An 18,401-nucleotide genomic window follows, 5' to 3' on the forward strand; every position below is an offset into this window, starting at 1 on the left:
GTCCTCCAATACCAAATTGGTGTCCCTTGATGCCTTAGAATATGTCCTACCAACCAATCCCTTCTTCTAGTCAAGTTGTGCTACAAATTCCTCTTCTCCCCAGTTTGTTTCAGTATCTCCTCATTAGTTGGTTGGTTGGTTGGTTTGTGGAAGGAGACCAGACAGCGTGGTCATCGGTCTCATCGGATTAGGGAAGGATGGGGAAGGAAGTCGGCCGTGCCCTTTCAGAGGAACCATCCCGGCATTTGCCTGGAGTGATTTAGGGAAATCACGGAAAACCTAAATCAGGATGGCCGGACGCTCCTCATTAGTTACTTGATGTACTCATCTTATCTTCAGCATTCTTCTGTAGCACCACATTTCGAAGGCTTCTATTCTTTTCTTGTGTAAGCTATTTATAGTCCATGTTTTGCTTCCATACATGGCTACACTCCATACAACTACTTTTAGGGAAGGATTCCTGACACTTAAATCTATATTCAGCGTCTACAAATTTCTCTTCTTTAGAAACGCTTTCTTTGCCATAGCCTGTCTACATTTTATATTAAGTGTCTCATTTCCTAATCTAATTCCCTCAGCATTACCTGATTTGATGCAATTACATTCTATTATCCTCATTTTGGTTTTGTTGATGTTCATCTTATAGCCTCCTTTCAAGGCACTGTCCATTCCGTTCAGCTGTTCTTGCAGGGCCTTTGCTGTCTCTGACAAAATTACAATGTCATCGGCAAACCTCAAAGCTTTTATTTCTTCTCCATGGATTTTAATTCCTACTCTGAGTTTTTCTTTTGTTTCCTTTACATCTTACTCAATACAAATATTGAATAACATTGGGGATAGGCTACAACTCTGTCTCACTCCCTTCTCAACCACTGCTTCCCTTTCATACCCCTTGACTGTTATAATTGCCATGTGGTTTCTGTACAAATTATAAATAGCCTTTCATTCCCTGTATTTGACCCCTGCCATCTTCAGAATTTGAAAGAGAGTACTCCAGTCAATATTTTAATAGAGTCTAAATAAAACAGTAAAAACTCCAGAATGGAATAATGATATTATGAAAAGAGTAGATTACTACTCACCATATAGAAGAGATGCTGAATTACAGACAGCCACAAGAAAAGGACTATTATACATTAAAACTTTCAGTCAGAAGGCCTTGAACAGTTTGTACATATATTTTCAGCAGCCATCTGACAGTTGCCACAGTTCACACAGTCTCACTACCATAAGTTATGAAGCTTCTAGTAGGAAAAAGTTGGTGTTGTTTGCTTTTTTTAGCACTAAGGCCCACAACTTGTCTAATTTCAGTCCTACTCCTTAATGCTAGACAAAGCGTATAATGTCTTATCATCTTCACTATAAGCTCCTTAACAGGCAATGTCGAGACTGTGATCTGTGACAACAGTGAGTCAGATGATGTCAGTACCTGACCACTGCACAATTACTTACAAACTGCTTGGCTTACTGATATTGTTCAATTTCAGAAAGCAATTAACCAAGTGTTAATAAATACTAAGGATGTCTCCAGCATTAGGAGATGAAACAATAAGCACAGGAAAATGTGTAAGTCCATGGCCTAAAGCCCATACAAATAAAATCACCAAGAGTGTTCCTGTTGTTATAAATTCTGTCATCACCTCAAATCTTTCCATACTTTTCCACTAGTTTAATCTGCATAGAAAATATAACATGCTTTCATCTTATTTAACACAAAACAGTTTTGTCCATAAATCACTGTTATGAATGTGGAGGTTTAATTTGCATGCATTCAGAACATGGTAGCCAATCTTGAACAGTTTTCTTTCCTGATCGACAATTCTAATCCCTCTGGAGGCAATTAGCTCAGTCCACCACCTTGAACTCTGCATACCTAATACTCAGTGGAAACAAGTTGGGATCTCCCAGTGGAATGGCATGAAACCACCTGCTCCAGAAAATTTTTTGTGTGAGCATAACTAGTGCAGGCCATAAGAGACCATCAGTAGTTTTTTTACACCATGTCTCCTCAGGCCATAGTGTTACCCACTGATGCACATTTCAAGTAAATAGATCAGCACATGGCTGTGTCCTCTACTGCTATATCATTGTGTCCATTCAACATGATGCAATATTTACATTCTCTCCAGTGTAAATGCACCACTGTTTGCTGTAATGTGACATTCTGTTGGTCAACAGGTGAGTTAACATTAAAGAGTACAGCTATTTGGGGGAGCACACTAAATGATAACTGGATAAATGGAAAGGGAATAAGCTCAAGAAGTGCAATGGCAAAGGAAGTTTTCCAGAAAAAAATCTGTTCTGGGGTAAATTGGGGCTGGAATTAAGAAAAAGGTTGGTTAAATGCTTCATGTGAAGTGTTTTCTTGTACAGCTGTGAAAGCTGGACATTGAAGAAGAGAGAGGCAGAAGTGAAGCATTCAAGATGTGGGTTTGGAATGGGATTGATAAAATAAAATGGGTGGATAAAGTGAAGACCAGTGAAGAACCAGAAAGGATGAAGGAACAAAGAATGTTTCTAAACCCCTGGTCAAGAAAGGGAAACCAGACAATGTGGGACATACAAGATGTGATCAAAAAGTAATGAAATTTTTTTTATTTTGTGGGCTTTATAAATCTGATTTTCAAAACATTTTTTTCATCTTGTTGATACACACGTCCCTGATGTATGTATGTATGCATTTTCAGCTATTTTGAATGTTTAGTTTATTGTTGACAGTCAAATAGTTTATACATGTTTTTGAGTGCTCAGAGAATTTTTATTTATGAAAAAGCTGAATGAAGAAATACGCTTTAAATTTTGCTTGAAAGCTGGAATAAAGTGCATTTGAAATGTTGACAGTTGCTTTCGCCAAGTCTTCTGTGAGTAAGAATAGAGTTTTCAAGTGGTCTAAATGTTTCAAAGAGAGTCGAGAAGATGTTGAAATGGTGACTGCCCATGACACCCTAACACATCAATTACTAATGGCAATGTGAAAGACGTAAAGAAAATGTTTCTGGAAAACTGCCAAATCACCATCAGAGAGATTCCTGATGATGTTAGCATATCCTTTAGCTGATGTCGTGCAGTTTTTTAGATATTTTTGACATAAAACATGTAGCAGCAAAATTTGTACCAAAATTGTTGAGTTCAATTACAAACAACATTATGTAGACATTGTTCATGAATTGCTGAATGAAGTCACTAATAATCCAGATTTTCTAAATAAGGTTATAACAGATGATGATCAAAGGATTGCAGATATGACGTCCAAACCAAGGCCCAGTTGTCCCAGTGGAAACTGCCTGTAGAACCGAGACCGAAAAAAATTCGACCAGTTTGATCACTTCTTCGATTGCACTGGGGTAGTGTACCATGAGTTCCTGCCTTATACACTCCTGGAAATGGAAAAAAGAACACATTGACACCGGTGTGTCAGACCCACCATACTTGCTCCGGACACTGCGAGAGGGCTGTACAAGCAATGATCACACGCACGGCACAGCGGACACACCAGGAACCGCGGTGTTGGCCGTCGAATGGCGCTAGCTGCGCAGCATTTGTGCACCGCCGCCGTCACTGTCAGCCAGTTTGCCGTGGCATACGGAGCTCCATCGCAGTCTTTAACACTGGTAGCATGCCGCGACAGCGTGGACGTGAACTGTATGTGCAGTTGACGGACTTTGAGCGAGGGCGTATAGTGGGCATGCGGGAGGCCGGGTGGACGTACCACCGAATTGCTCAACACGTGGGGCGTGAGGTCTCCACAGTACATCGATGTTGTCGCCAGTGGTCGGCGGAAGGTGCACGTGCCCGTCGACCTGGGACCGGACCGCAGCGACGCACGGATGCACGCCAAGACCGTAGGATCCTACGCAGTGCCGTAGGGGACTGCACTGCCACTTCCCAGCAAATTAGGGAGACTGTTGCTCCTGGGGTATCGGCGAGGACCATTCGTAACCGTCTCCATGAAGCTGGGCTACGGTCCCGCACACCGTTAGGCCGTCTTCCGCTCACGCCCCAACATCGTGCAGCCCGCCTCCAGTGGTGTCGCGACAGGCGTGAATGGAGGGACGAATGGAGACGTGTCGTCTTCAGCGATGAGAGTCGCTTCTGCCTTGGTGCCAATGATGGTCGTATGCGTGTTTGGCGCCGTGCAGGTGAGCGCCACAATCAGGACTGCATACGACCGAGGCACACAGGGCCAACACCCGGCATCATGGTGTGGGGAGCGATCTCCTACACTGGCCGTACACCACTGGTGATCGTCGAGGGAACACTGAATAGTGCACGGTACATCCAAACCGTCATCGAACCCATCGTTCTACCATTCCTAGACCGGCAAGGGAACTTGCTGTTCCAACAGGACAATGCACGTCCGCATGTATCCCGTGCCACCCAGCGTGCTCTAGAAGGTGTAAGTCAACTACCCTGGCCAGCAAGATCTCCGGATCTGTCCCCCATTGAGCATGTTTGGGACTGGATGAAGCGTCGTCTCACGCGGTCTGCACGTCCAGCACGAACGCTGGTCCAACTGAGGCGCCAGGTGGAAATGGCATGGCAAGCCGTTCCACAGGACTACATCCAGCATCTGTACGATCGTCTCCATGGGAGAATAGCAGCCTGCATTGCTGCGAAAGGTGGATATACACTGTACTAGTGCCGACATTGTGCATGCTCTGTTGCCTGTGTCTATGTGCCTGTGGTTCTGTCAGTGTGATCATGTGATGTATCTGACCCCAGGAATGTGTCAATCAAGTTTCCCCTTCCTGGGACAATGAATTCATGGTGTTCTTATTTCAATTTCCAGGAGTGTAGTTATAGGGTCATTAAGTAATACACCATGGAAGCTATGTTCTGTTTGCATGAAGCAATCCAAAGAAAATGACCAGAACTGTGGCACAACCACTTGTGGAAATTGCATTGCAATAAGGGTTATGTCGTCTCAGCCACCATATTTGCTGAACGTGGCCCCCTGAGACTTCATTCCATTCCTGAGAATCCCTGAAGGAGATAAACACCATAATGAAAAGTGAGTTCGAGAAGTGCTTCCAAGATTGGAAAAAGTGTTGGCATAAGTGTATTATATCTGAGGGGGATTTCTTTGAAGGGAACAGAGCTGATGAATAAATGATGATACCTTGAAGAAAAAACAAAAATTCTCATTACTTTTTTATTGCATCGTATACTGCTAGGAAAAGGAATAGCAACAACAGGTATTGAAGGTACAGTCGAAGGACAGGAGAAAAAAATAAGGAGATGAAAAGGTTGGGCTTGGCAGGATCAGATGAAGACAGCAGTGGTGTCAGAAACCTGTAAATAGGCAGAACACTGTATGGTGGTGGTGGTGGTGGTGAGCAGGAGGAGGAGGACAGCTCAATTGCTTTGAGTTCAATGCATTTCAACAGCAGTAGTGTTACATAAATTTGCTGTATGATGCTTTTTCAGTAGTACATTTGTAGCTAAAATCATTTCTTCAAAGGCATTTATTAGGTAGATTGAAGCTGAAGAAGTGTGCTCTTTATTTCTCTGTGATTTTGCTTGAAAGTGTGTTGTATTCTATCTATCACCTTGTGTAGCATTTTCTTTTAAATGTTCCAGGAATGTTCACCTTCAGAAGATTTTTCTGGACCTAGCACATCCAATATTGATAAAACGGAGAATGAGGAAGACGAAGAGGAGGCAGAGAGTGGAGACGACGAGCTGGTGAGTTGTGTTCAGTGTTTTTGTGTCCACCACTAGTATATTGATGTGTATCCATTCTAGTTCTTCAGAGAGAACCCCTGAGAGTTTTTGGACAGTGTGGTGGAACAGGATGACTGCGGGTATGTCTCTTAAGCATGTCCAACAGGTACCAAATGGGATTTAGGTTGGGTCTCTCTGCTAGCCATTTCATTACTTCAGTGTCCAGGTTTCACAAAAAATCTGTGGTGGCAGCTGCCACATGGCCCCTGGCATTATCATGCATGAGAAAAAACTCAGGGCCATTACAGTATCCACCAGCCACTACATGGTCCAACATCTACATCTACATAGATACTCCTCAAGCCACCATATGGTACTTTTTGGAGGGTACCCTGTATCACTAGTAGTCATTTTCTTTCCTGTTCCATCTACAAATAGAGTGAGGGAAAAGCAACTCTCTATATGCCTCTATATGAGCCCTAATTTCTCATATCTTATCTTTGTGGTCCATATGTGCAGTATATGTTGATGGCAGTAGAATCATTCTTCAGTCAGCTTCAGATGCCGGTTCCCTAAATTTTCTCAATAGTGTTTCTCAAAAAGAATGCCCATTCTCTACAGGGATTCCCATTTGAGTTCCTGAAGCATCTCTGTAACACTTACATGTTGTTCGAACCTATCTGTAACATTCTAGAAGCCCACCTCTGAATTACTTCGATGTCTTCCTTCCATCTGACCTGATACGAATCCCAAACACTTGAGCAATACTCAAGAATAAGTTGCACCATTATTCTGTTTGTAACCTCCTTTACAGGTGAATTACTCTTTCCTAAAATTCTCCCAATAAACTGATTTCAACCATTCTACTTTCCTACCACAGTTCTCACATGCTTGTTCCATCTCATATCACTTTGCAGCATTATGCCCAGATATTTAAACAATTTGACTGTGTTGAGCAGGACTCAAGCAATACTGTGTCTGAACATTATAGGTTTGATCTTCCTACTCATCCGCATTAACTTACATTTTTCCATATTTAGAGCTACCTGCAGTTCATCAAACCAACTGGAATTTTTTGCCAAGTTGTCTTGTATCTTCCTACAGTCACTCAACTATGCCACCTTACTATGCATCATAGAATTGTTAGCAAACAACTGCAGGTTTCTATCCACCTTGTCCGCTAAATCATTTATGTACGTAGAGAACAGCAGTGGTCCTATCAAACTTCGCTGGGGCACTTCTGACGATACCCTTGTCTCAAAGAAACACTTGCCATCAAGGACAACATACTGGGTTCTATTATTTAAGCCATCTTGAGCCACTCATATATCTGTGAACTTATCCCATATGCTTGTACCTTCTTTATCAGCCTGTAATGGGGGACCATGTCAAATGCTTTCTATAAATCTAGAAATATGGTATCTTCCTGTTGTCTTTCATCCACAGTTCACAGTAAACCATGTGAGAAAAGGGCAAGCTGAGTTTCACATGAGTGATGCTTTCTAAAACCATACTGATTCATGGACATATGTTTCTCAGTCTGAAGAAAATCTATTATATTCGAACTGAGAATACGTTCAAGGATTCTGCAGCAAACAGAAGTTAGGGATCTTGGTCTGTAATTTTGCAGGTCCATTCTTTTACCCTTCTTATATAATGGAGTCACCTGCACCGTTTTCCAGTTGCTTGGGACTTTGTTCTTGGAGAGAGATTGATGCTAAATGCAAGCTAGGTAAGGAGCCAATGCCCTAGAGTACTCTCTGTAAAAACAGTGACAAGATCTGTATGGCTGTAAACACTGTTGCCTCTCCACACTATCACAGAATCGTGGAAAAATGTGTTGATTTTGTGTACAACATTTGGCAGATACTGCTCACAACAGTGTCTGCACACACCTAACATGCCCATCACCTTGCATCAGAGGAAATTGCACTTATCTCAAATAACATGTTTCACCAGTGACAGAGTTGCCAGACAACATGACAACACCAGAACCAAAGCCAAGCCGTGAAATGCCGTCATCTGAAGCCAGCCACTCAAACATGACATCTGGGTTGTATGGCCTTTTCTCATAACCTGTTCCTTACAGTCTGATTGGGCTCCACGTCTCTAGTGGCCCTTCTGAAACCATTTTTAAGTGGTCTGGTGGCAGCCGTACAGTGTCGCAATACAGGAATGGCCGGATGTTGGTCTTTGTGGGGACCGCCCTTGTGATTTGAACTGCAGTAAGATGTTGCATTGCATGTACTTTGTTGAATACAATACCCACAAATGACAACTGCCCACTTTGTACGTCACTAGAGAACATTGGAACATTGGTATTCACTTCCTTCTGTGGGGTCACATGGTACTGTAATGTATAACACAGCTGATAGGTGCCTAATAACTTTAGTTGTTGTGTACATTGAAACACTGGAAGCAAAATGCAATAAGACCACAGCTAGTGTCTGTGTCAACATAGATTTAATGTATCAGACATTGCTATATGCGTTCCCCTGCTTATTTTGAGCAGTGTAACATGGTAACAATTTAAATAGAAAATAAGAAGCCATGATCATTAATGATATATGGGCAATAACTACACAGACTTGACAGATAAGTTTGTATTTGATAGATGACAATTCAATAGTCAAGTTTTATTGTTGACAAGAATTATCTCTGCCATTCCCCCCCCCCCCCCCCCCTATTTTCACAGTATTTATCAGAGCATGCCATATTGACTTCCTGCACAGACTGCAGGCAAAACAGCGTGACGTCATTGGGAATACAGGAAGTGAGAAGCGGGAGGCATTGTTAATGCAAGAAAATTCTCGGGATCCCTGTGTCAAAATAAATAGAATGCAGTTGCTTATTAGCTATTCTTCTTGCTGGCCAATTTGTCATACTATGAGCAAAATTAGAAATCAGTGTGCTGTTGCTTTGTTTAAAACTCTGGATGTTGATTACCGTCAATTTCCTAAAGATAAGAGAACTACAGCACAAATGGGTCTCGTTCTGTAAAAGAATTGATACTGTTGATGTGAATAATACGAGGTTTGTTGAGATCATTTTCTTTCCAAAGATTATGAGTGGTACTTAAAAAATGAGCTTTTGTGTTTTTCTTTGAAAAGATAATTACAGAGTGACATTTTGCCATCACAAAAAAATCGAAATTGGTATGAAGATGTATCCAAGGTTTATGCCAGCAAAGACTATGTACATATCATTGCCAGATGTTCATCCTCTTTCGAAATACATTTCTATGTATTATTGATTATTGTCTTTGGAATAATCCATGCATTGATTTTTTGTAGAGATCAACAATGTGTAGTTCTTTACCTAGATGTTACTTGTAAACAAGAAAAGACAGATTAAAAATTAAGGTAAAACTGCTAAGGAGAGACAACTATGCTGCATTTTACAACTAAGCACCCAGCAGAGGCTTCATCGAACCACCTTCAAGCTATTTCTCTACCATTCCACTCTCAAAAAATGTACGGGAATAACAAACATTTAAATTTTTCTGTGCAAGCCCACCATGTAGGTGGGTGCCAAAAAAATATTTTTGCATTCAGAGGAGAAAGGTGGTGACTGAAATTTCATGAGAAGATCCTATCCCCTATATTGTGATAATGCAAAATGAGCTTCCCTTCTCTATATGATGTGGATCACAGCATACAGGAATACTCCAGCGTAGTCTTAAGCAGTCTTTCTACACTCCTGGAAATGAAAAAAAGAACACATTGACACCGGTGTGTCAGACCCACCATGCTTGCTCCGGACACTGCGAGAGGGCTGTACAAGCAATGATCACACGCACGGCACAGCGGACACACCAGGAACCGCGGTGTTGGCCGTCGAATGGCGCTAGCTGCGCAGCATTTGTGCACCGCCGCCGTCAGTGTCAGCCAGATTGCCGTGGCATACGGAGCTCCATCGCAGTCTTTAACACTGGTAGCATGCCGCGACAGCGTGGACGTGAACTGTATGTGCAGTTGACGGACTTTGAGCGAGGGCATATAGTGGGCATGCGGGAGGCCGGGTGGACGTACCACCGAATTGCTCAACACGTGGGGCGTGAGGTCTCCACAGTACATCGATGTTGTCGCCAGTGGTCGGCGGAAGGTGCACGTGCCCGTCGACCTGGGACCGGACTGCAGCGACGCACGGATGCACGCCAAGACCGTAGGATCCTACGCAGTGCCGTAGGGGACCGCACCGCCACTTCCCAGCAAATTAGGGACACTGTTGCTCCTGGGGTATCGGCGAGGACCATTCGCAACCGTCTCCATGAAGCTGGGCTACGGTCCCGCACACCGTTAGGCCGTCTTCCGCTCACGCCCCAACATCGTGCAGTCCGCCTCCAGTGGTGTCGCGACAGGCGTGAATGGAGGGACGAATGGAGACGTGTCGTCTTCAGCGATGAGAGTCGCTTCTGCCTTGGTGCCAATGATGGTCGTATGCGTGTTTGGCGCCGTGCAGGTGAGCGCCACAATCAGGACTGCATACGACCAAGGCACACAGGGCCAACACCCGGCATCATGGTGTGGGGAGCGATCTCCTACACTGGCCGTACACCACTGGTGATTGTCGAGGGGACACTGAATAGTGCACGGTACATCCAAACCGTCATCGAACCCATCGTTCTACCATTCCTAGACCGGCAAGGGAACTTGCTGTTCCAACAGGACAATGCACGTCCGCATGTATCCCGTGCCACCCAACGTGCTCTAGAAGGTGTAAGTCAACTACCCTGGCCAGCAAGATCTCCAGATCTGTCCCCCATTGAGCATGTTTGGGACTGGATGAAGCGTCGTCTCACGCGGTCTGCACGTCCAGCACGAACGCTGGTCCAACTGAGGCGCCAGGTGGAAATGGCATGGCAAGCCGTTCCACAGGACTACATCCAGCATCTCTACGATCGTCTCCATGGGAGAATAGCAGCCTGCATTGCTGCGAAAGGTGGATATACACTGTACTAGTGCCGACATTGTGCATGCTCTGTTGCCTGTGTCTATGTGCCTATGGTTCTGTCAGTGTGATCATGTGATGTATCTGACCCCAGGAATGTGTCAATAAAGTTTCCCCTTCCTGGGACAATGAATTCACGGTGTTCTTATTTCAATTTCCAGGAGTGTATTAAACCTGTTGCATTTTCTATGAGTTCTCACAGTAAATTACAGTCTATGGTTTGTTTTCCCCACAACATTATTATGTAATAATTATAATTGAAGTTATTCATAACTGTATTTAGCTGAATTTACAGCCTTTAGATTTGTGTGGTTTATCGCATAATGGAAATTAGCAGATTTCTGCTAGTATTCATGTGGAGGACTTCACATTTTCATTATTGAGAGTCAATTGCCAGTTTTCTTCTGTAATAAAATAACAAATAAGAATGTGTTTCACATATGGCCAGATCCTATCTTACCTTGGCAGTTGCTTGGGTTCATTCTCAGAGACACTTCTTCTGGATTCAGGTTACATCACTCGTTGTGACTGGATCTCTGTAATCTTTGGTGGTGGACTCATTTCTCCTTCAGTTGACTGGTTCAATGAAATGAAAATGTTTGAAGCAACTTTTGGAGTTTTCATGGGTGACATGTTGCCAAGTGTGACTGAGTGATGCAATAGATAATTTCTACAGTAACATCAAAGATTCCTGCAATGCATCACAAAGTGGTTTCGCTCTAAGTTAGCCCAAGAATGTTCATTAGATTAAGACATCTGAACGTACAGGCTACAATAGAAAACATAAAAAAAATTGTCATGAAGAAAAATCTTCAAAGGAATGTTTTGTGATCTTTCTGAGCTTCAGTAACTATTGATGAATGCAGTAAATGTAAGAGGTTCTAACTCTTAATGTTAAGTCATTGAAGGTGGCCATTATCATAACATACAAGTGTTGATGTAGTAATTTTAGATTTAAGCAATGCATAATAATGTGCATCAGCACTTTGCATCACACAGTTCCTGAGGGTGGTATTAAAATTCTCGTGGACCATGGGGACAGTATTCTGAGGCTCATGAGTGGTAGGCCTGAACAGTATTCCCACTGATGTCATTCACTTGAGCCAATACCAGCACAGGACTGTACAAAGTTAGCAGTGTCTGATGCTGAAATGACATTTAAACCATGGGAAGTGCAAAATACTGAAGGTTTTGGGAGAAGCTAAGAGTGAGATTAGGGCAGAATGCTTCTAGAGGACTGTGAGAACTGGATGTGCTTCACGTACGCCAATCAGAGTTTGCTCCTCAGCAAATGACAAAAGCCGCAAAAATTAAAGAAAGAGGCAAGCACTGGGTGATTGTGACAATGAAAAGGACACAGATTAAGGACAAAGACAGTTTTTGTGCATGAAGTAATGTAATCATTAAGTATGTTACTATAACACTTTGAACCTTAGTATCTCAAAACTACTTTTTTGCTGTAAATGGCCTGTTTTCTCGAAAAGTGCTGAAGATAGACACACAAAATGTTCACAGCATGCCAAAAAGAAGATTCAATACATATGGAACTAGAATAATAAAAATATTCTATGATTTTTGGTTTCTATGTTCATTTATTTACAAAACTTTGCCAGAAAAATGAAACTTAAGAGAAAAATACTATAACATGTCTCATAATACAATTTTTGTAGTAGTCTTGTTTGCATCTATTTACAAAATTATATTTGTTATTTATGGAAAATTGGAAGTTGGTGTCTTAAAAGCTTTCCAAGATAAGATCACAAAGTTTTCTAATTTTACTTGGGCAGCTTGGGACGTACAGTCTCCTCCTAAATGATTCAAGCTATACAGCAGAGCAAAGCAAGCAGAGCATCAATCAAAAAGTTCTGAATACTAATGAATCTCAGATTTCATAGCATATGTAACATAGTTTCAACCCTTTGCAATGTTTTCAAAGTTCCAGTAAGACTTGTTAAAAATCAAATTAATTCTGACACTGTCATACTATTCACTTGCTTAATACTTTAGTGTCCCAGTATGATCAACTACAATCACACTAAGTCCGTACTATCACTATTCTTAAATCTTTATATATTTTCATCTTATACCAAAACTAAATGTCTTTTCTATACCCTTTAAATGTATTATTTTACTTTTGTTCAGAAAGAAAATCACAGAAGCTAGCCAAGTACACGTCTGTATTCTTTCTGTCCTTGTGGCACTATGAGACTTGAACCACATTTCCTAATTTTTCACAAACTTTGCAGGTCAGATTTACATAAATTAGGTCATAATCCCTACTGCAATGTCAACATGCTAAACGTAAATAATAATGTTCAGGTACAGAATTATTTGTTTTATCACAGCATAATTAAATATTATATGTGATTTGTTTAACAATTTGTTTTCATGCATACCAATGACAGGCTTGCTCTTCATGCAACTGAGGTCACTACCTGTTTGTTGCTGTGTCATATGTATTAATAACATGTCTGATAATGGTTATTACTTGTTATAAATAAATAAACATTTAAACTTCAATGACTTCTAAACAAGCCACCATTTAAATACAGTAATAATTTTATTGTGTTCTAGAGCTTCTGCTGATTCTAAAAACATTCTTGTATATTCAATTGCTCAACTGTAGGCAATTTTGGCAATTTTTAATTGATATACAATACTTTTAATGTAACACATTCAGTTGCAAGGCCATCTTGGCATTCACCTCCATTGTTACCAGGCATATTAGGTTTGCACTTTCCCCAATGATATGAACCATCCACAGACAAGCAAGTCCTTGGCCACTTCTCTCATGGTGTGGCCAGGCCAGGCCACACAAAACAACAAACTGCCCCTCCACCAGTTGCCTCCATACAACACTCAACAGATCGGCCATGCCAGATGTTTTGTCACAGATTGTCGCCAAACAATAGAAAGTCTGTCGATTCACTAAATACCTGGGGATTACAATTACAAAGAACTGAAATTGGAACCATCAGATAGGAAAGGGAAGCCAAAGACTGTATTTTTTGACAGAACACTTAGAAGCTATAACAGATCTACTAAAGAGACTTCTTGAACTCTGTTTATCTGTCCTCTTCTGGATTACTTTATGGGATTCCTATCCTATAGGATTGTCAGAGGAAATCGATAAAGTTCAAAGAAGGGCAACTTGTTTTGTATTAGTGATAATTGGTGTGGTAGTCATTAAAACAAATGTTTTTTTCATTGTAGTGAGATCTTTTCACAAAATTTCAATTCCAACTTTATCATCTGAATGTCATAATGTTTTTAACCTACATATACATTGGGAGAAATGACCATCATAGTAAAATAGCAGAAGTCAGTGATTGAATGGAAAAATCTTTCCCTTGTGCTGTTAATGAATGGAACGGTCAAGAGATAATCTGACAGTTTTCCTACTCAGCCAAGTGCTTAAGTGTGAATTGCAGAATAGTCTTATTGATGTAGATGTAGATGTAATCATTGGTCCAGATTAGGTTACTTATTTTGTAGATCCATAGTGAGGAGATCCTCAAGGATATAGAACATCTCAAATAAGAATAAATAATACATATTCAGAAAAAAAGATATATTTTGATGTTCCTTCCTCAGATCTTATGTGAAATTGGCTTGAAATATGTAAAAAAATCTTAAACATTTATATTTAATATGCAACAACAAACTTTTCACAAAACATGTAAAGACATGAAGTGTGTTTGATAAGTTTTAGGCTGCAGTAACTATGTTCCATCAAACAGAAAATCAGTCTGCAGTACTTTTCACTGATCACGTTACTGCAGTGAAGATGTGAAGAAGTCAGAATGCAACATGTTATTTGACATTATTACAGATGTATATCCATCAATGGAGAAATGGTGGACATGCTAAGACATCCTGTGAAACATTACTGAGTGCCTTCTCTGAAAAGTACCTACAACCCATAGTTCAGAATTCCACTCGTGATGGAAATGCATTGGCTCTGATGGCAACAAATAGACCTGACCTTGTTCCCACATTGAAACTGGTGTGAGGTACCATGATATGGTTGTAGCAGCAATGATTACCACAATACAAAGGGCAACTGAAACGAGCAGAAAATATATATGTTCAGTAAACTAGATAGAAAAGCAGTACTGTCATATCTCAGTGAGGCACTTGAAACTTTCAGCACAGGGCAGGAGCATGTGGAGGAACTCTGGCTCAAGTTTAAAAGAATAGTTGACCAGGCATCAGATAGATACATACCCAATAGAACAATTCATAATGGGAGGGACCGTCCATGGTACACACTCACTGTAAAGAAACTTCTAAAGAAACAGAGATTACAGCATAATATGTGTAAAACAAAGTGTAGACTATAAATAGAGAGATGCTGAATGAAGCACATTTGGCTTTCAAGAGAGTAATGCGTGAAGCTTTCAGTGACCACCATAGCAGAATATTGTGAAATGATCTTTCACAAAATCCAAAGAAATTCTGGTTGCATGTAAAGCCTGTTAGTGGTACAAAAGTTAGTGTCCAGTCCCTAGTGAATGAAACAGGAACTGAAATTGAGGGTAGCAAAGCAAATGCTGAAATACTTAACTCTGTTTCCAACTGTTCCTTTACAAAGAAAAACCCAGAAGAGTTGCCCTAACTTAATCCTCCCACCACTGAAAGGATGAATGAAATAAGTGTTAGTGTCAGTGGTGTTGAGAAAAAATTGTTAAAACTGAACAAAGCTCCAGGGCCTGATGGAACCCCTATCAGATTCTATATTGAATTTTCAGCTGAGTTAGCCCTTCTTTTAACTATAATCTATTGTATATCACTCAAACAGAAAACCATGCCAAGTAGTTGGAAGAAAGCACCCAGTTAACAAGTGTCCACAAAAAGGGTAGTAGAAGTGATCCGCAAAACTGCCATCTAATATTTTTGACATCATTCTGTTGTAGAATCTTAGAACATATTCTGAGCTCAAAGGTAATGAGGTATCTTGAACAGAATGACCTCCTCTTTGCCAGCCAGCATGTTTCATCAGATGACATACTGTAAGCTTTGGGTCAGAGCAGTCAGGAAGATGCAGTATTTCTTGATTTCCAAAAAGCATTTGACTCAGTACCACACCTAAGCTTATTGTCAAAAGTACAATCATATGGAGTATAAAGTAAAATTTGTGACTGGATTGGGGTCTTTATGGTAGGGAGGAAACAGTATGTTATCTTGGACAGAGTGTCATCGGTAGATGTAGAATTAACTTCGGGTGTACCCTAGGGAAGAGCGTTGAGACCCTTGCTGTTCATGTTGTATATTAATGGTCTTGCAGACAATGTTAATAGTAAAATCAGGCTTTTTGCAGATGATGCAGTTATCTATAATGAAGTACTAACTGAGAGAAGCTGCATAAATATTCAGACAGATATGAATAAGATTTCAAACTGGTGTAAAGATTGGCAGCTTGCTTTAAATGTTCAGAAATGTAAAATTGTGCACTTCAAAATATGAAAAAACATAATATCCTATGACTATAATATCAGTGAGTCAGTTGGAATCAGCCAACCCCTACTAATACCTGGGTGTAACACTTTGTAGGGATATGAAATGGAATGACCACTGTTGTGGGTAAAGCAGGTGGTAGACTTTGGTTTGTTGGTAGAATGCTGGGGAAGTGCAATCAGTCTACAAAGAAAATTGCTTGAAAATCACTCGTGTGACGTGTTGGCTACTGTGGGTGTCAGCACCAACACAAACAAGGAGAGAGAGAAGTTGTGATGGCTGGTGGTAGAAAACCAAAATGATCTGTACATTAAACTTTCTAACTAATTGGACACTTTATTTCTTAAAAGAAAATAATCGTAACTTATTGTTATGAAATGGCTTCCTGTGCATCCTACATGCAATTACTTTACTCGCTATTAATACTTGCAGAACGTGAGGTAAGTGTTGTCTTCCTGTTAGTCAGTACTGATGCTCTCAAAGACTGTGACCAAACTGGGGCTGACCAGGGATGAGCAACTGGTTAAGTCAGCATTGACAGGTGGCACTGAGCTCTGTCTTCCTGGAGGTGTGACACAGCCCACTCTTTGCATTGGCGCACGGGTCAGCGACTTCTTGATGCTGTTCTGTGGCACTGTGCTGGTCGGTGTGCAGTCGATGCTTTAGGATTGCATGTGACTTATTCTAGGGTATTGCTCAAGTGTGTAGGACCCTTATCTAATAGGACTAATGGGGATATTGAATCTATACTGAGAATGGTCAAAGGTTTGTTTGACTTTGTGGAGAGTGTTAACAGTGATGTTGAAGAAACTGAATTGACAGACACTTGAAGATAGATGTAAACTATCCTGAGAAAGTCTACTAACAAAGTTTCAAGAACCAGCTTTAAATGATGACTCCAGGAACCTACTGCAGTATCGCCCAAACAAGACACAGCCAGGGAAAAAGCACCACAGGCAGAAAGATGCAAACTGGTGCCAGTGCCATAGGGACTTGCCACTTGCACAAGCTCCACCAGCACCGCGGGTGGTGCTGAGGATGAAGATATTGACTTTGCCCTGGCCAATTGCTGGCCGAGTACAATCTACCAATGACCAGATGACAACAGACAGAAGCTTACTGGGAAGATAGAAGAGCAGCTCTCTCCCACTTGGTTATAGATCATCATCCAAGGCTGACTTAAACAGGAAATGTCATTTAGTGGACTCATAGAAGTGAACAGACAGTTGTTTTAAATTGCATCTGCTGTGCAGTGTGAAGTTTACGTACAATTATTTGCACTTAGCCATTGAAGGCCTTTTCTGTGTTACATTACATGGAGTGCTGCAGACTTCCTTGTTCAGTATAGTCACTGAGATAAGGAAACCTTCTAACTCATTTGTGTGACTTTGTTACTAATTTCTTGGTGTGTTGTAGAACCTTTGTTCTTCCATCCTGTTACTGACCCTGGGGCGTAGCTGTATAATAATGGCAGGGAGAAATTTTCTTAGCGGTGTACTGCACCAGGAGTCATTTCATAAACTCACAAACTCGGCGTACCATAACAACAGTGGCAACTTGGTCTCCACAGCAGTAGCGACAAGTTTTTACAAAAAATACTACAACCCTTTACATATCACTCACTTAGAGATTGTGAGGACAAGATTACAATAATTGCAGCTCAGACAGAAGCGTTCAAACAAACATTCCTCCCATGCTCCATATGTGGATGGAACAGGAAGCAATCCTAATACATTGAGACATACCCTCTGCCACGTACTTCACAGTGGTTTGCATAGTATGGATGTAGATCAGTTGATAAGTTAAGAAATTTGTCAGTGGAATGGAAAGAGTTGCCCACACACAAATCCTTTGGGCTTCTCTTTAGGATCCTCATAAACTGAACTTTATCGGTAGATCAATTTTTTATGGCTACTGGCAAGTTATTGAAAATGTATGTTCTTGAGTAATGGACACCTTTGTGGAACAAAGGAAGTTATTTATTTATTTACTCATTCATAATGTACAAGGCATTCATTAACTAAAATATGCTGATAGCTGTATACTGAGTTACAATAATCTTTAATATGTTTTATAATACTATACAATATTACAAATACAGTTGAGGAACTCTATCCATGAGTCAGAGAGCCTGTGTATGTGCTTCAGTTGACCCTCATAGTCGTGCACCTCACACACAAGTAAATGGTCCATTCATTGATTTCCCCGTACTCACATGCAGGACTGTCCGATATGTCTCATTTGTTCATTAGTTGCTTAAACCTACATCAACACTCATCCTGATGCAGTTCAAAGTTGTCCAGAAATAGCCGGCTGCTATGACCTCAGAT

At 41.0% G+C, this 18,401-nt stretch overlaps 1 protein-coding gene across 4 annotated transcripts in view; it reads left to right on the forward strand.

Moving 5' to 3' along the window:
* Positions 1-18,401, forward strand: part of LOC126210653 (zinc finger protein 501-like) — a 401,685-nt gene that overhangs the window by 128,154 nt on the left and 255,130 nt on the right. For all 4 annotated transcript variants that reach the window (XM_049939982.1, XM_049939983.1, XM_049939985.1 and 1 more), the window contains exon 6: positions 5,581-5,685. In XM_049939982.1, the coding sequence (XP_049795939.1) occupies positions 5,581-5,685 (105 nt within the window). The remainder of the gene's footprint in view (positions 1-5,580; positions 5,686-18,401) is intronic.

The sequence above is a fragment of the Schistocerca nitens genome, chromosome 10 (genome assembly GCF_023898315.1).
Source record: "Schistocerca nitens isolate TAMUIC-IGC-003100 chromosome 10, iqSchNite1.1, whole genome shotgun sequence".
Classification (NCBI taxonomy): domain Eukaryota; kingdom Metazoa; phylum Arthropoda; class Insecta; order Orthoptera; family Acrididae; genus Schistocerca; species Schistocerca nitens.